Here is a 15,364-nt window from a genome sequence, read left to right on the forward strand (position 1 = left end):
CACAGGGCATTGCACTATTGGGACATGGTGGCAGGTGAGTCACCGTCAGCAGGAAAGCTGAAATTATTTAATTGAACCATGCATTCCCAGCTGTACAGTCTGACCAGTCCATGGTACACCATACGACATTCGACGTGGAAAGATGTTTATTATTATTTTGCTTGTTCGCGTTGGCATCAACCTGCATAAAGCAGGTATATAGCCTTCGCTTAAGCTGCCATAAAAAGAAAGCTCATCCTAAGCGAGAGGGCTAGAGGAAAATATAACGATAACGAGATACAGAATACAAAGAAATCCAATGAGTTCAACATACAATTTAAACAAGAAAGAAAGGAAAGAAAAACAGAGCCGAATCTACCGATTGATCCATCAATCGACAAAAGGAGACTAATCCGTTAATGTTGCAAAGTAGAAGCTGATTGTAGTTGTTGTTGCAGATCTCCAGGCCAGGGCCAGCGTATTGCCGATTCTGGATAGGTCTCCGCAGCATTTGATGTGGTAATTATCATAATGGTAAGATGTACTACTTGTAATCCCCTTGCAGCATGGTGGTGGCCTGGCACATGCGAAACTAATAGCTGTTTGAGGTTCTCCATGAAATTGTATAGCCGGTGGTGCAAACCTTTTTTCGTTAATCCCCTTCCAAGCTTGCTTCTACGGGGTAGGGGAGGGGGGGGGGGGAGAGGGGGGGGGGGATTTACATGTACATGTCCGGAATGATTATGCACAATGTCATGCACCTCACGACCATCCATAGACCGAGTTGTGTATGAGATTGTGAATTTTCTCCTTTTAGCAAAACGTGGACTGCCCTGCGGTCCTGCGGAAGGCAAACAAGTCGTTGTTCCGTTCACTCAAACTCATACTCGGTCTGTACGGACTACATGTAACACTGACTTTTCATCCAGCCCTACTACTACTACTGTAGGCCATTGCCGCTATGGCGGACTCTGGTTGCTATTCCGCACAGCATGTACGGCCCCCATTCTTGTGAAGGAAACAGTAGAGTCACTTTGTCGCTCAGTGTAAATACCATATTGTACGTGTGTCCATATTCGGATATCCAAGATAGGATTCTCTACATGTACGGGTACCGTGGACTGCTGCCTGGCCTGGCCAGCTGGACTGTCACTGATGATCCGAGAGATTTCAATTTCCGAATTCCACAACCTCCAACGTGTGCATTCTGTATCAAGTTAGTTCCTAGACAAGAGCGGCGAAGTGCCATGAAGTAGCACTTCGCCTTCCTGAGTGTGTGAGACTGAGTGTTGCTGGGAACGTGCGTGTGATATTCCCCTGCACACACGTGCACAGCGAGACTGGCAAGAAAACCCAACCCGCACTGTTACTATGTTACTAGACTGTCACGCCAATCCTTTATCTCCTGTTTTGTTTTTGTATAAGTTTTAGATTTTCTGCAGTACAATTTATACTGACTACTGATTCTTTGCTTTTCGTAAGAACACAAAACCTTTAACTGCCAAGATGCCTTCACCCAAATTCCACACGAAGTACCATTCTAAAGATGTTGTTGTGTCCTCTGACGGACGCGAAGTGACCAGACTTCCCTCTGCTACCGTCCCGAAACCAACACAACCTGCCGCCGCCGCTGCTGCCGCCTCTCAAACTCAGCCTGCAGCAAAATCGCAACGAGGTACGTACGCGCGCTCTCTCGTGAGTGCGTGCGTCTGTGTGTGTGTGTGTGTGTGTGTGTGTGTGTGTGTGTGTGTGTGTGTGTTACTGTGTGTGTGTGGTGTTTTGACCTTGTCTGCGTTGAAAAGATCACTTCTTATCTGAATGGACGTGTTGCTCTTTCTCTCTCCCACAGTCTACTGGATATTGTCTGAACACACACTAGTAGGCATGTGAGATGTGTACGGTAGATCTATGTCACTTTCATAATTGAGAATTCAAGAGAATGCAGCGACAAAGATATCTACTATTCCAAGTAGTATCCAATAACACGCAGTCACGGAGTGTCAGATTGTACCACTCTTTTGGCCATAGAAGCGCTCTGGCATAGGATTCAGTTTACGCCGACCAGAAGAGTGTATGCTAGACCCGGTAGGCGGTAGACATACCGGTAGTCGCATTTGTACTCGATTGGTTTGGACCACGGAGATTTCTGTACTCTTGCACATGGCTACAGTATGACCGTGTTTGGGGTCAGTAGATCATGTCGTGATCATGTCGTGATCTCGACCGGCCGTGCATTGCATAGGCCACTGTACTGATCAATTAGTTGATTCCAAAATTGCACTTTGTTTCTGGTCTGTAGAGTGTTGTGTGGTGTCTCTGGCCTAGTCCCCAGTATATCTACTCACCAGTGCTATGCGCAGACACAGATGCTACGCAGCAATAGAGAGGTTCCGGGGTACGATTTTCCGTGCCAAAATCCGTATAGGCTCTACGGATTTTTTCGAGGCGTGCTTCATACGATTTTTCGGCACGGAGAATCCGTGTGGACTGGCTTTCATACGGAGTACGGACCATGTTTCGTATGGAGATTTCGCGTCATCGGGTGCAGAAAGATTTTTCGCGTACAAATTTGGTACGAGAAACATCGATTTTCGGCGGGTAGTTTTGATTTCGGTACGAATTTTCAAAATAAAAAGGCATAGCGGGGGAATGTGACGTGTTTGCGATCGTAACCTAGGCAATGACGGCAAACACATAAGTTCCGTACTCAGGAACATTTCACTGCTCGAAAACGACGTATAAAAAATCCGTAGCGCCTCTACGGATTTTGGCACGCAAAATCGTACTCCGGAACCTCTCTATTGACTCTGATGTCTGAGACTTCGTTAGAGTCCTTGTTGAATGTTGTATCAAAGTAACGTTTCTCTATGACGTAACCATTACCAAGTATGTACATGTACGCACGTAGGCTAGGCTGTGTAGCTAGTGCTAGCGAACACTGCACTAGAATAGAAAGAGTCAGTGCCGATTACGGATTAGTCATCCACAGTAATACATTTTGTATCAAGCAGTCTACTGCTGTCTGTAATGTAGATCTACCATACATCAACAGAACGCTATAGCTAGCAAACTAAAGGTCAGAGTTCAAAGGTTCAGTCAGTTGATCCCTCACATTTTCCCGTCGCGCAGCTGAATACTTTCTGGTTGCTCGTCAAGACTTTCGTCCGTTCCTTGCAGTTCATTAGTAGTCTTGTTCATGTCCAAGGAACATCAGGGAGGAGGTTTTGAAACTCAGCCATAGGTACTGGACTAGAGTATTTGCATGTTGATGTTTTACTTCAGCAGTGCCCTTCCTCGTCGTGTAAAGTTTCAATTGAAATATTTCCAGCAATTCAGTTAGTCGAGTGGGAGTGGTTCGTAGTGATTCTTGTGATCAATGGAAGCGAGACGGAAGGCGACCATCCTAGACTGTGAGTAAAAACAGATTTCTTCCCAATGGCTACGCTTTGCCGTCGTTCATCTCCTATGTTTTTGAATGTCGTTTGTCGTGAACCTTCGTCTCTGTCCTAGTCTCGTGTCACAACGTGACGGCCATTCAGTGACCTACTGATTGACCTCTTGTAAATCAAGTACATGTTTGTTCTTTGTAAGGAAGTTAGAGTTGATGAACAGGACATTGGACAATGTTCCTGGTTGTGACGGACATTGGCATTGCTAGAATATCATGAGTTGGCCGTCGATATTTTCCGTTGCTTGCAAAGAGTGAAAGTGAAATTGTTCCGTTCATTGGGTTTGGAGCTTCTTCTTCTAACAGTCGTTTTCTTCTTCGTGGTTACTCTTTCTAAATTGGTTTTTTGTTGAGGTGTGGAGTAGTTTTCTTTCGTCGATAGTTGTCGTAGGCAGTGGTAGCAATGAGGTGTAACATTTGTCGGTCGTTTCAGTAATTTTGTTGAAGAACGTAAATTGCATGTGTTGCAGTGTGTTGTGAAGACACCCTCGTGATGTCGTTCATTGATCGTCTTCACCTCTTTCAGCTACAGTCACTGACAACCATATATCGCTGTATGTACGGTTATTGTGACGCTTGTTTGTGAATGATGGTTGCTAGGATACCTGTACCACGCTGTACTCGGTGGCGACAAATGTCATTACTTGCCACTGTCCAAATAAGGGACGTCTCTATGACGTCATGACGTGTGTGTGTGCAACTGTGCATGTGTCAACAATAGTGAAGAGGTGAAAATGTCATTCGTATGTTGTGTCTGTTTGTACGGTACAGATCTTGAAGAAACTGTGAAGAAATTTGCTGATGCAGTTTCTGAGAAAGGGCGAGCGATGTATGAGATTTGGGCGTTGGTGTTCAACGTCCTTCATCTCCTGCAGAGTATTGGAGCAGAGAGAGTTAGATGGTCACCACTTGGTGCGGTAATCCCATTTTCCTACACACTAGGAGTAAGTAGAGTGTCGATGTAGTAGGTGAGTGTGTGTGTGGTGTGTGTGTGTGTGTGTGCTTGTGTGTGTGTGTGGTGTGTGTGTGTGTGTGTGTATGTATGTGGTGTGTGTGTGTGTGTATGTGTGTGGTGTGTGTGTGTGTGTGTATGTGTGTGGTGTGTGTGTGTGTGTGTGTGTGTATCTACATTCATCAGCCTTGCAAGCTGTTGAATGGTGTAATCCCAGCACAAGTTGCTATGTCTAACATAGCTGTTCGCTATCATCGCTTCCGCGATGGGCATGTCTGAGATCTGAGGTGTCTACATGTGCGTCCGTGTATTTGCTTACCTGCATATATGCGTGCGTGCACGTGTATGTTTATGTGTGTTCGCGTACCCGTATGTGTATGCATGTTCAAGTGGTGACACGCCGTCTTCTTGTCTGTGCCATTGTCAAGTGATAATGACTGGTGGAAATTGTTTCTGTGACATAACTTTACAAGATGTGCAATTGCTGCAAGCTTCTCTCAAGCTGGAATAAAGTTACGACAATTTGACTGGTTTTGACCTCTGAGGTCAATCAGTAGGTTTCCTAACTCCTAATGGCATTGTACTGAGAGTATTGTTGCTGTCATTGTTGTAATTGTCAAATTGTTTCTTCTGTTTTGTATATCACATAGGTCACGATGATACTTGTTCTCTGCCATTGTGGTGAACATTTGGGTGATGAAATGATGCAAGGTCTTGTCGACTATATTCTTCACTTCAAGACAGTTGATGTCAATGAAGAAGATAAGACCAAAGTAAGTTGTTGTGTTTTGGATTGTGACAAGAGACATTGTCTGTGTTCAGTATACTGTGCTGGTTCACTGCCATGTGTACGTCTTTGCTGGTGTCTCTGTGTGTACGTCTGTTTCCATGTTGGTGTGTTTGGCCTGTGAACATGTACGGCATATTCATCTGTGTGTTTGTGTGTGTGTGTGTGTATGTGTGTGGTGTGTGTGCGTGTATGTGTGTGTGTGTGTTTGTGTGTGTGTATGTGTGCGTGTATGTGTATGTGTTTGTGTGCGTATGTGTGCGTGTATGTGTGTGTGTGTGTGTGTGTGTGTGTGTGTGTGTGTGTGCGTATGTGTGTGTGTGTGCGCGTATGTGTGTGTATGTGTGCGTGTGTGTGTGTGTGTGTGTGTGTGTGTGTGTGTGTGTGTGTGTGTGTGTGTGCATGTGTTCAGGCCAACTGGACTCTCTTACACCACTGTGCATATAAAGGCAATGCACGTTTAGCAAAACTGCTCATCGAACGCGGCGCTTGCCTCAACACACAGTCCAGCATGGTAAGAAATAGTGTTACTCTAGAGTCTGCTTGTCTCAACTGAATTCTCAGTTTGTATGTTCTTACATGTCTGTGTAAAGGTCTGTAAGACAATCCGTTCATCGTTTGTACTCGTATGTCCTGTGCCCACGTGTGTCTACGTTTGCACTCACATCTGTTCATCATGAACGACCTTTCATTGTACAACCTGTGTTATCTTGTAGCCTCACGTGTGTTATTGTGTGCATGTGTGTGTGCGTGTGTGTGTGCACAATGACTTGTAATTCTTCATGTTTGTGCATGTGCCTGTGGTCCTGCATGTGTGTTCATTTGTGCACGTGCATTGTTGTGTTTGTTCAAGTTGTCCAGGTCTGTGTCGGTGTGTGGTTGTAGTAGTTAGTGTAATGGCTGTATAGCAATACTCATCACATTCTCTCTTTCTCTACAGGGACGATTTACTCCACTGCACTGGGCAGTCTACATGAACAAGATCAATGTTGTCAAGGTGATACTGTCACATGACAGTGACAGTGTCACCTTGGATACTGCACTGCTTGACTGGGTAAGTATTTGATTTTGTGTTGTGAAGTGAACAGTTTCTACTAGTCCTTCTCACCTGTCCTGTCTCTCTCTCTCTCTCTCTCTCTCTCTCTCTCTCTCTCTCTCTCTCTCTCTCTCTCTCTCCCTCTCTCTCCCTCTCTCTCTCTCTCTCTCTCTCTCTCTCTCTCTCTCTCTCTCTCAATCAACGGGACATGGACAAGGTAGAAGTCCGGCAGTCCCTACTGCTACCGTCAGCCAAAAACACCAAGGCATGGCACACAATAAACGCTCAGTTGAAGATCCATCTCACTCAACATTTCCCAACCTCATACCTCAAAAACACTAACATCGAAGAGACTCTGGACAAACTAGAGAACTTCATTCACTGGTTTTTCGACCAGAAACCACCACCACCTCCACCAAAACACAAGAATGCAAATAAAAACCGTGCAGTGGAAAAACTCCGGGCTCACAGGCGTGATTTAAAGCGCCAATTTCGTAAGATCAAAAACCCGGACGAAGTACCTGCAGCGCTCAGAAATGAGTATTTTTCAATTGGAAAACAAATCAAGCGTCTTTTGAAACAACAAAAGATGTACGACGATCGATCCCGGAACAAGAGGGACCAGGATGCCTTTCTCAAGGACCCATATGCCTTCGGAAAGAAATTGTTTCAACCAACCAACCATGTCAAACCCACTTTCTCTGACACTACCTGCTTTGAGTACTTCCAACACACATATGCAGACCAGGATCGTGCCACTTCGTACGAATCCTGCCCCAGTGCAGGGAAGCCCCGGGATTGCACCCACCCAGTCGATGAGGGGACCCCTACATGGACTGAATTTCAGAATGTTTTGAAGAAGTGTCGCAACACCTCTGCACCGGGTCCTGACAAGATACCTTACATAGTTTGGAAGCTTTGTCCCTCCCTTCAATCCATTCTTTTCACCATCTTTGGGCGGGTTTGGGAGAGCAAGATCATTCCAAGGCAGTGGCAGGTAGCGTGTATCACACTCCTGGCCAAGGGGGAGGTGTCTGATGATCCTTCGAAATTCCGACCGATTGCTCTAGCGAACACGTCCGGGAAGATCTTTTTCACCTTAGTTGCAAAGCGCCTCTTGAAACATATGCTAGGCAATAAGTTCTTCGATGGTGACAACCAGAAAGGATTTATGCCTGCAAAGGCTGGGTGCTTAGAGCATACATCACTTTGTTATGAGGCGATGCGTGATGCAAAGACGGCAAAACGCCAAATTTGCATTGCGTGGATAGATTTGAAGAATGCATTTGGTTCAGTGCGCCACAATCTGATACAGTATGCTCTAACCCACTACAGCCTTCCTTTGCAATTCAGGAAATTAATTTTTTCCTACTACGACAGTCTTTGCGCTTTCGTCGTACAACCGCACACACCCACCTTTAATTACAACATTGGTGTTTTCCAGGGGTGCCCCTTGTCCCCGGTCCTTTTCAATATTTGTTTCCAGCTTCTGCTGGACTCACTTGCAGCCCCTGAATTAAGTTGCCTCTCCTATGATTTTAAATCTGCCCCTTTGCAAGTGTCTCAAACAGCTTTTGCTGATGACTTAGGCCTCTATAGCAAATCTAGTGCAGGTTGTCAAAAACGCATTGCGGTCACGGAGGACTTTCTCTCGTGGACCCAATGTATGCAGGCGGCGCCGCACAAATGCAAAAGCAGTGCAGCAAAGCTTGTAGATGGCCGGTACAAACCTTACGATCCCTGCCTGACAATGTCAGGGAGGAAGATCGCTTTCATTGACACTGCAGAGTTCAAGTTCCTGGGGCGAAGGCTGCATGCTGATTGCTCTGAGCAGACCCAGCGGGAAGACATCCGTCAACTCACTGTATCTCTCATGCAAAAAGTAGATGGCTCTTGGCTTCAAGACCACCACAAGCTATGGCTTTACCACCATCTTGTAGTGCCCAAGCTTTCTTGGTCTTTCCAGGTTCTTGAACTCACACAAGGTTTTGTACGTGAACTGCACTTTATGTGTTTACCATTTCTGAAGAAATGGTCAGGCCTACCTCGATGCGCAAACTCTGCCATTCTTTTTATTGGCAGTCGCAAACGCTTTGGCTTACGCCTCCACTACCTTCCTACGGTGTGGAAAAAGTGCCAGTCCATCAAATGGCACATTCTTCGATCGAGTGGGGACGCGCGCATGAGGGCGCTGTACACTCTGCGTCGGAGTAAGGATGCGAAGCTGACAAAGCGATATGCGGCGACAATAGAGCTGGAGTGTGCAGAGGCATCAGTAGGTTCAGGGACTCTCCGTCCACCGTCATCTTCAAGTCATCGTGCAGGGTTGGGTGCTCGTGCTCCGAAGCAGCATTCCAAACCCCCGAGGAAGGATCTCCTTCAAACATTTGAGGAGATCAACGCGCAGGAGCAGATTTTGAGGCTGAAGACTCTTCAGGTGCAAGGCAAGTGGTTGGAGTGGACATCGGTGATGTGGCAGGACCTCTCGTGGAAATCCCTTTTGTACGGTGGTACTGGTAAGGATTTGAAATTTCTTCTCGCATCAACCCTCGACGTGCTACCTTCTCCGACGAACCTACGCCGTTGGGGAAACACCGTAGTGGATCCGTACTGTAGTTTGTGCCGTACCTGGGCCTGTACTACGCGCCACGTGCTTGGCGCTTGTCGCGTAGCGCTGGACCAGGGACGTTACACCTGGAGGCACGACAACGTACTCGGGGTCATCGTCAGGAACATGCGTGAGGAGATTCGAATCCGCACTGCTGCAAACACCGTACAAACCGAAAATTCAAATGAGCTTGACTTCATCTCGTTTTGCAAGGCGGGAGAGAAGCCAGTTCGCGTTCAGCCCAGACGAAAGTTGGTTACGACTGATCTCCTGTCAGCGGCCTCAGACTGGAAACTTCTTGTCGACTCAGTTAGTGCAAAGATTTCTTTCCCTAGCTGTGTTGCACTTACCACCCTAAGACCAGATATAGTTCTGTACTCTACGAGTCGTAGGATTGTATTCTGGATGGAGTTGACAGTTTGTGCTGAGGACAGATTCAGTGTCAGTAACTCGCGGAAGGACAGGCGGTATGCGGATCTGGCCGATCAATGCCGAGCAAACGGGTGGCAGGTCGTTTCTTTTTCGGTTGAGGTAGGTGTGCGTGGTTTCATCCCGGACTCTCTTCGGAGGGCTCTGAAAGCGCTTGGATTTTCTAATCGAAGAATAAAATTTATTTGTAATTTGTGCAGTAAGACGTCTCTGCGAAGCAGCTACATCATCTGGTTGCGGCGTCAACAAAAACACTGGTCGGAAGATCCACTTTTCTGAGGTACTGTATGTGGGGCTCCGTTTATTGAGGTGCGTTGAAATTTATTCTCTTTATCTTATTATTTCTTTTCTATAATTTCCCCATATGAGTTCCTATCAGTTGCTGTGAACACCTTGAGTGGAGAGCGCTTGCTCGAGCGTTGAACCGGGTTCTTAATCCACCATACCCAGTTCGCAAGGCTGGGCGGGGTTGTGAGCAGGCTTTCATTTCATCTTTTCTTATTATTTCTTATTATTTCTGCTTTTTATCTCATTACAAAAATTCTGCGCTTTTTCTCCATCTGCGCATAAAATCTAGACTGACAACCTGCTTGTTAAATCATGCACCTGCTTTCAGGCGTAAAAACCCTGTTGTAGAGGTCTCAGTCCTCATTTGTTAGACTTACCTGTCTTTATAAATGTAACTTACTCTCTCTCTCTCTCTCCTCTCTCTCTCTCTCTCTCTCTCTCTCTCTCTCTCTCTCTCTCTCTCTCTCTCTCTATCTCTCTATCTCTCTATCTCTCTATCTCTCTATCTCTCTATCTCTCTATCTCTCTATCTCTCTATCTCTATCTCTCTATCTCTCTCTCTATCTATCTGCTGAAGAATTTTTGAAAATTTTCGAAGAGTCAAGTGAATTGAAATGCTTGAATACAGTTCTTGGGCATGGATGTCAACGAGGAAGATGTTGTTTGTCATGTGAGTTATTTCAAGAGGTCATTGGCTAGTTCTCATCTTCGATAATGTGCTTGTTGTGCTGCATTGTTCATTTTCGTGAGATTGTAAATTTCTTCGTTTTTTGAATGAGTATGTCTGTTGTTGTTTTGCTTGTGATGTGTTCTTGTGCTACTCAGAATGGTGACACAGCATTGGACCTAGCAAAGCTACGTGGTCATGATGAATGTGTGCAGCTTCTCACACAGCATGCAGCTGACAAGGTATGTGTTTATTTTGTAGTTCATGAGTGAGTAAATATGTATGTAGTGTGTGGAGTGTGTAATGGTGGAGTATGGCTGAATCATCGACTGTCATTCAACCAGATTTGCCAACCAACTGGGTCTGTTTTGCGTACTCGGGTTTTTGATTTTCTGTACTCGTCAGTGTTTTGCGTGCTACGTGTGCTGACGTGTGTTGCCGGTTTCGACACACACTGCACGTCGCTGCCTGAATTTGTACTGCAAGATAGGTGTGACTTGTACCCAGGACAGGATGTTTTGTGATGTCTGAAGTCGTAACATGGCAAGCACTCGCTTTGCAAGGATATTCATTACTCAGCTTGCGCCTGCCATGCTTCTATGTTAATGTAAACAAATTCACGGCTCGCGTGAGACTTCCCTACTTTTGCTGAAATAATTCCGTATTGCCGATGTAGGAGTGATTTTTAGTACAATGGACTTGCGAAACGGAAGAAATCCCCGCAAGGTCCTTGTCAACCTGTGATGTATACCCAAAGTGTGCCCAAATGCCCATGCCACAGAAGGGCACCCATTGTAACTGTGATCAAAAAGACCATGGCAGCTCACAGGGCTGGCAAATACGTGACTGGTCTGGGGATTGTCCCTGCCGTGCGGTAAGGGTATCCAGTTTTGGCAGACACGCAATGGCTGTGGGGAGAACTGGTTACTGTGGGGATGTGTAGGGGCAGGGGGGGCTGTGAGGATGTGTAGGGGCAGGGGGAGGGGGCTGTGAGGATGTGTAGGGGAGGGGGGGGGGGGCTGTGAGGATGTTTTTTTTTTTTTTTTTTTCTTTACAAAAAACCACACACCATTTGATGGCACAAAGCAGCAAGGCAGAGATGAGACATATGGAATGGCAGGAGTGGGGGAGAGGCAGGGGCAGCTTGACCGACCATAGGGTCTCGGCTTCATTGCAACCCAAGCGCTCCACAAAAACAAAAGATTACAGAAAATACGCGGGGGGGGGGGGGTAGATAACTGGGGATTACGGGGAAACGTATATTTAGTTATGTTTAGGGGAGGGGGGGGGCTGTGAGGATGTGTAGGGGAGGGAGGGGGGGGGGGGCTGTGAGGATGTGTAGGGGGAGGGGGGGGGGGCTGTGAGGATGTGTAGGGGAGGGGGGGCTGTGAGGATGTGTAGGGGCAGGGGGAGGGGGGCTGTGAGGATGTGTAGGGGAGGGGGGCTGTGAGGATGTGTAGGGGAAGGGGGGGGGCTGGTAGGATGTGTAGGGGCAGGTGGGGGGGGGGGAGGCTGTGAGGATGTGTATGATGCTAGGGGGGGGGGGGGCTGTGAGGATGGGTAGGCGCAGGGGGGGGGGGGGCTGTGAGGATGTGTAGGGGAGGGGGTCTGTGAGGATGTGTAGGGGAAAGAGGCGGGGGGGGGGGGGCTGGTAGGATGTGTAGGGGCAGGTGGGGGGGGGGCTGTGAGGATGGGTAGGCGCAGGTGGGGGGGGGGGGAGGTACTGTGAGGATACGTAGGGGGGGGGGGGGCTGGGATGGTGTGAGGGTTGTAGTGGTGGGGGCTGAGATGGTGTGATGGTTGTAGGGATGGGGGCTGTGATGGCGTAAGGGGGTTGAGGTGTGATGGTGTGGGGGGACCTGTGGGGGGTGTTTAGATTATGGGGCCTTGTCACGTTGCACGCCGTGCGGAGCCTCTATTAAAGGGGAAGTTAAGGCAAAAATTAAAATTTCACCAGTTGTAGTCTTCGGGGTGCTGAGTCGAATGGTCTTGGTCCGAGGAAGCTGAGACGCTCCCTTCCTACTTGAATCCCAATCGAACTCGCGCACTTCCACCGAAACTGGGTGACTGCGCCCTACTAGATGGGGATTTGTATGCAAAATGTCACTAAAAGCGCCATTTCGTTCTTATAAAAGCACGGATGACCGCGATTGGCCCATATGTTGTAGTCTTTGGGACGCTGAGTCGACTGGTTTTGGTCCGAAAAGGCTGCGATGCAGCGTTCCTCCTTTATTCCCAATCGAACATGGTTGAAGAAGCGGTCACGTGGTCCTGGGTGCCCAAATCACCTGGTCACCACGCCAGCAGGTGACAACTTTCACACCAAGGTTCAACTCGGGTTCAACTCGAGTGACAGGACTGCACCCAAAAAAGGTCAAACAGGCTAGTAAGTTGTACCCTGCAGGCACGGTGACCAGGTGACTGGCGTACGCAGGAGCACGTGACCGCTTGTTCAACCATGTTCGATTGGGAATAAAGGAGGAACGCTGCATCGCAGCCTTTTTGGACCAAAACCAGTCGACTCAGCGTCCAAAAGACTACAACATATGGGCCAATCGCGGTCATCCGTGCTTTAATAAGAACGAAATGGCGCTTTTAGTGACATTTTGCATACAAATCCCCATCTAGTAGGGCGCAGTCACCCAGTTTCGGTGGAAGTGCGCGAGTTCGATTGGGATTCAAGTAGGAAGGGAGCGTCTCAGCTTCCTCGGACCACGACCATTCGACTCAGCACCCCGAAGACTACAACTGGTGAAATTTTAATTTTTGCCTTAACTTCCCCTTTAACCGGGTATACTTGCTACTCAGATGAAAGTACCTGAACCTGTTACCTAATCAAACCTCTACCCATTGCAGACCTACACACACTGGTGGTGGTCAGAGGTGTACATGTATGTTGTAAGGCTGTGAGGGTGGGTGATAACAGCAGTTTCTACACCGGAAACTTCCATTTTTTTCCCTTATCTGAGAAATCATTTGAAACCAGAACCTGCATCTACACTGCATCTCTGTAGGTGTCTTTGTCAGCGGTCTGTGTGTGCATGTGTGTGTGTGTGTGTGTGTGTGTGTGTGTGTGTGCGTGTGCGTGCGTGCGTGGGTGCGTGCGTGTGAGGGGGGGGGTGCACGTGTGTGTGTGTGGGGGGGGGGGGGTGGTGCACGTGTGTGTGTGTGGGGGGGGGGGGGGGTGCACGTGTGTGTGTGTGTGGGGGGGGGGGTGCACGTGTGTGGGTGGGGGAGAGGGGTGGCACGTGTGTGTGTGGGGGGGGGGGGGAGTGAGGTGCACGTGTGTGTGTGGGGGGGGGGTGCAAGTGTGTGTGAGGGGGGGGGGTGCAAGTGTGTGTGTGGGGGGGGGGGGGGTGCACGTGTGCGTGTGGGGGAGGGGAGTGGCACGTGTGTGTGTGGGGAGGGGGGGGGGTAGGCCTTGGCGGATAATGCTCGAAAAGGTGGCAGATTCTGCTTTTTTTGCACCGAAATTGGCAGAACCATACAAACCTTATGGCGGGCAATTCCTCGAATTCTGCTCCATTTCTTTATCCACATACCAAACATGCATGAAACTTACCAGAAAAAGTACCGAATTCTGCCAATTTTTCTGCCGGCATTATCCGCCAAGCCCTAGGGGGGGGGTGGCGCGTGTGTATGTAGAGGGGGTGGCACGTGTGTGTGTGTGGGGGGGGGGGGTGCACGTGTGTATGTGGGGGGGGGGGGGGGGGGGGAGGTGCACGTGTGTGTGTGGGGGGGGGGGGTGAGGGGGGGTGGAAGTGTGTGTGAGGGGGGGGGGTGTGTGCGAGTGTGTGTGAGGGGGGGGGGGTGCACGTGTGTGTGTGGGGGAGGGGTGGCACGTGTGTGTGTGGGGAGGGGGGGGGGGGTGGCACGTGTGTATGTAGGGGGGGGGTGCACGTGTGTGTGTGGGGGGGGGGACGTGTGTGTGTGGGGGGGGATGCATGTGTGTGTGGAGGTGGGGGGGGGGGGGGGGTGTGCACGTGTTGTGTGTAGGGGGGGGGGGGATGTGCACGTGTGTGTGTGTGGGGGGTGGGGGGGGGGGATGTGCACGTGTGTGTGTGTGTGTGTGTGTGTGTGTTTGTGTCTATCCTGTAAACTACATGTAACTGAATTGACTATTTTCTTGTTTTTTTTTGTTCAGGTAATCTATGGCCAGGCAAAGAAGAAAAAGCTAAACACACGTTCAAACTGACACTGGTAAGTGCGAAAATGACAAGTCATACTGCTTGTCCTTGACGGAAAAAATAACCAGAAATTCTGAAGCCATCTTATGCCTCCCACTCCCCCCCCCCCCCCCCACCCGAATTGTAATCCTGCCTGTTGCCATCGTTACCGTAATGGTGGATTTCTCAGTCTTGTGATCAATATTGTTTTAGCACAATAGGCTGATATTTGTTGTACATCTCACCTCTTGGAGTACTGAATTAAACTGATTGAATGAGTGTGCGTTCTCTTCTCTTGTGATTTTGCTTTGTAAAACAGTTGCCATGCTGACTCGGAAAGTTGAAACGTAGCCAGATGAGGACCCTAATTTACACAGACACGTCACCTGGTTATACATGTGTGAACAAGTCGCCATTTTCTACCGCGTGTTGTCAATTTTCCCGTGTGTAGTCAATTCTACCGCGTGTTGTCAATTCTAGCGTATGTGTATAATAATTACACGGTACATTCTTGGTAAATTGCTGGACGTAGGCAGTAAACTACCAGCTGATTGATTTTTTCTTACATTACACATTGTCTGCTGAATACATTACATACATCTTATTTGGCATACTCTTTACAACTAAATTTCATGAATAATTCTGATTATTGCTCTCACCTGGTGTATAAACTGCATACAAGTGGCTGATTGGTGTTCTATGCCTGTTTACAATGTGATTTAAGTTCATTTACTTCATTTTCTTCTTCAAGACATTCTCCGCTTGCTCTGGTTTCCTTTCCATGTACCTGTAGGTGTGTTGGATGTGACTAATATTGGAATGATTTGACTTTAGGTTGACTAGCCGTTGTGTACTTCTAATTACCCCTTCCTATGGTACATTACTGACTTTGTCACTGGCTCTGCTTTTTGTATTTTATTATCTGCACATACATGTAAATGTATTGGAGCCTGTGATAAGATGGACCCCGTGGGAAACAGCAAGGTTAGGTTTTCTAAAACTTG

At 48.0% G+C, this 15,364-nt stretch overlaps 1 protein-coding gene across 3 annotated transcripts; it reads left to right on the forward strand.

Moving 5' to 3' along the window:
- Positions 1-1,310: 1,310 nt before the first annotated feature.
- Positions 1,311-15,364, forward strand: LOC135810280 (receptor-interacting serine/threonine-protein kinase 4-like). 3 transcript variants are annotated; one of them, XM_065323762.1, is made up of 8 exons: positions 1,311-1,654; positions 4,199-4,371; positions 5,030-5,152; positions 5,579-5,680; positions 6,107-6,220; positions 10,353-10,436; positions 14,354-14,394; positions 14,680-15,364. In XM_065323762.1, the coding sequence occupies exons 1-7, from the start codon at positions 1,486-1,488 to the stop codon at positions 14,387-14,389; spliced, it is 801 nt and encodes a 266-aa protein (XP_065179834.1). In that variant the 5' UTR covers positions 1,311-1,485; the 3' UTR covers positions 14,390-14,394; positions 14,680-15,364. The 3 variants fall into 3 exon arrangements, with proteins under 3 accessions (XP_065179834.1, XP_065179833.1, XP_065179835.1); XM_065323761.1 differs by having other exon boundaries at positions 1,322-1,654; positions 14,339-14,394; XM_065323763.1 differs by lacking the exon at positions 1,311-1,654 and adding an exon at positions 3,037-3,389 and having other exon boundaries at positions 14,339-14,394.

This window comes from Sycon ciliatum, chromosome 2 (genome assembly GCF_964019385.1).
Source record: "Sycon ciliatum chromosome 2, ocSycCili1.1, whole genome shotgun sequence".
Taxonomy (NCBI): Eukaryota; Metazoa; Porifera; class Calcarea; order Leucosolenida; family Sycettidae; genus Sycon; species Sycon ciliatum.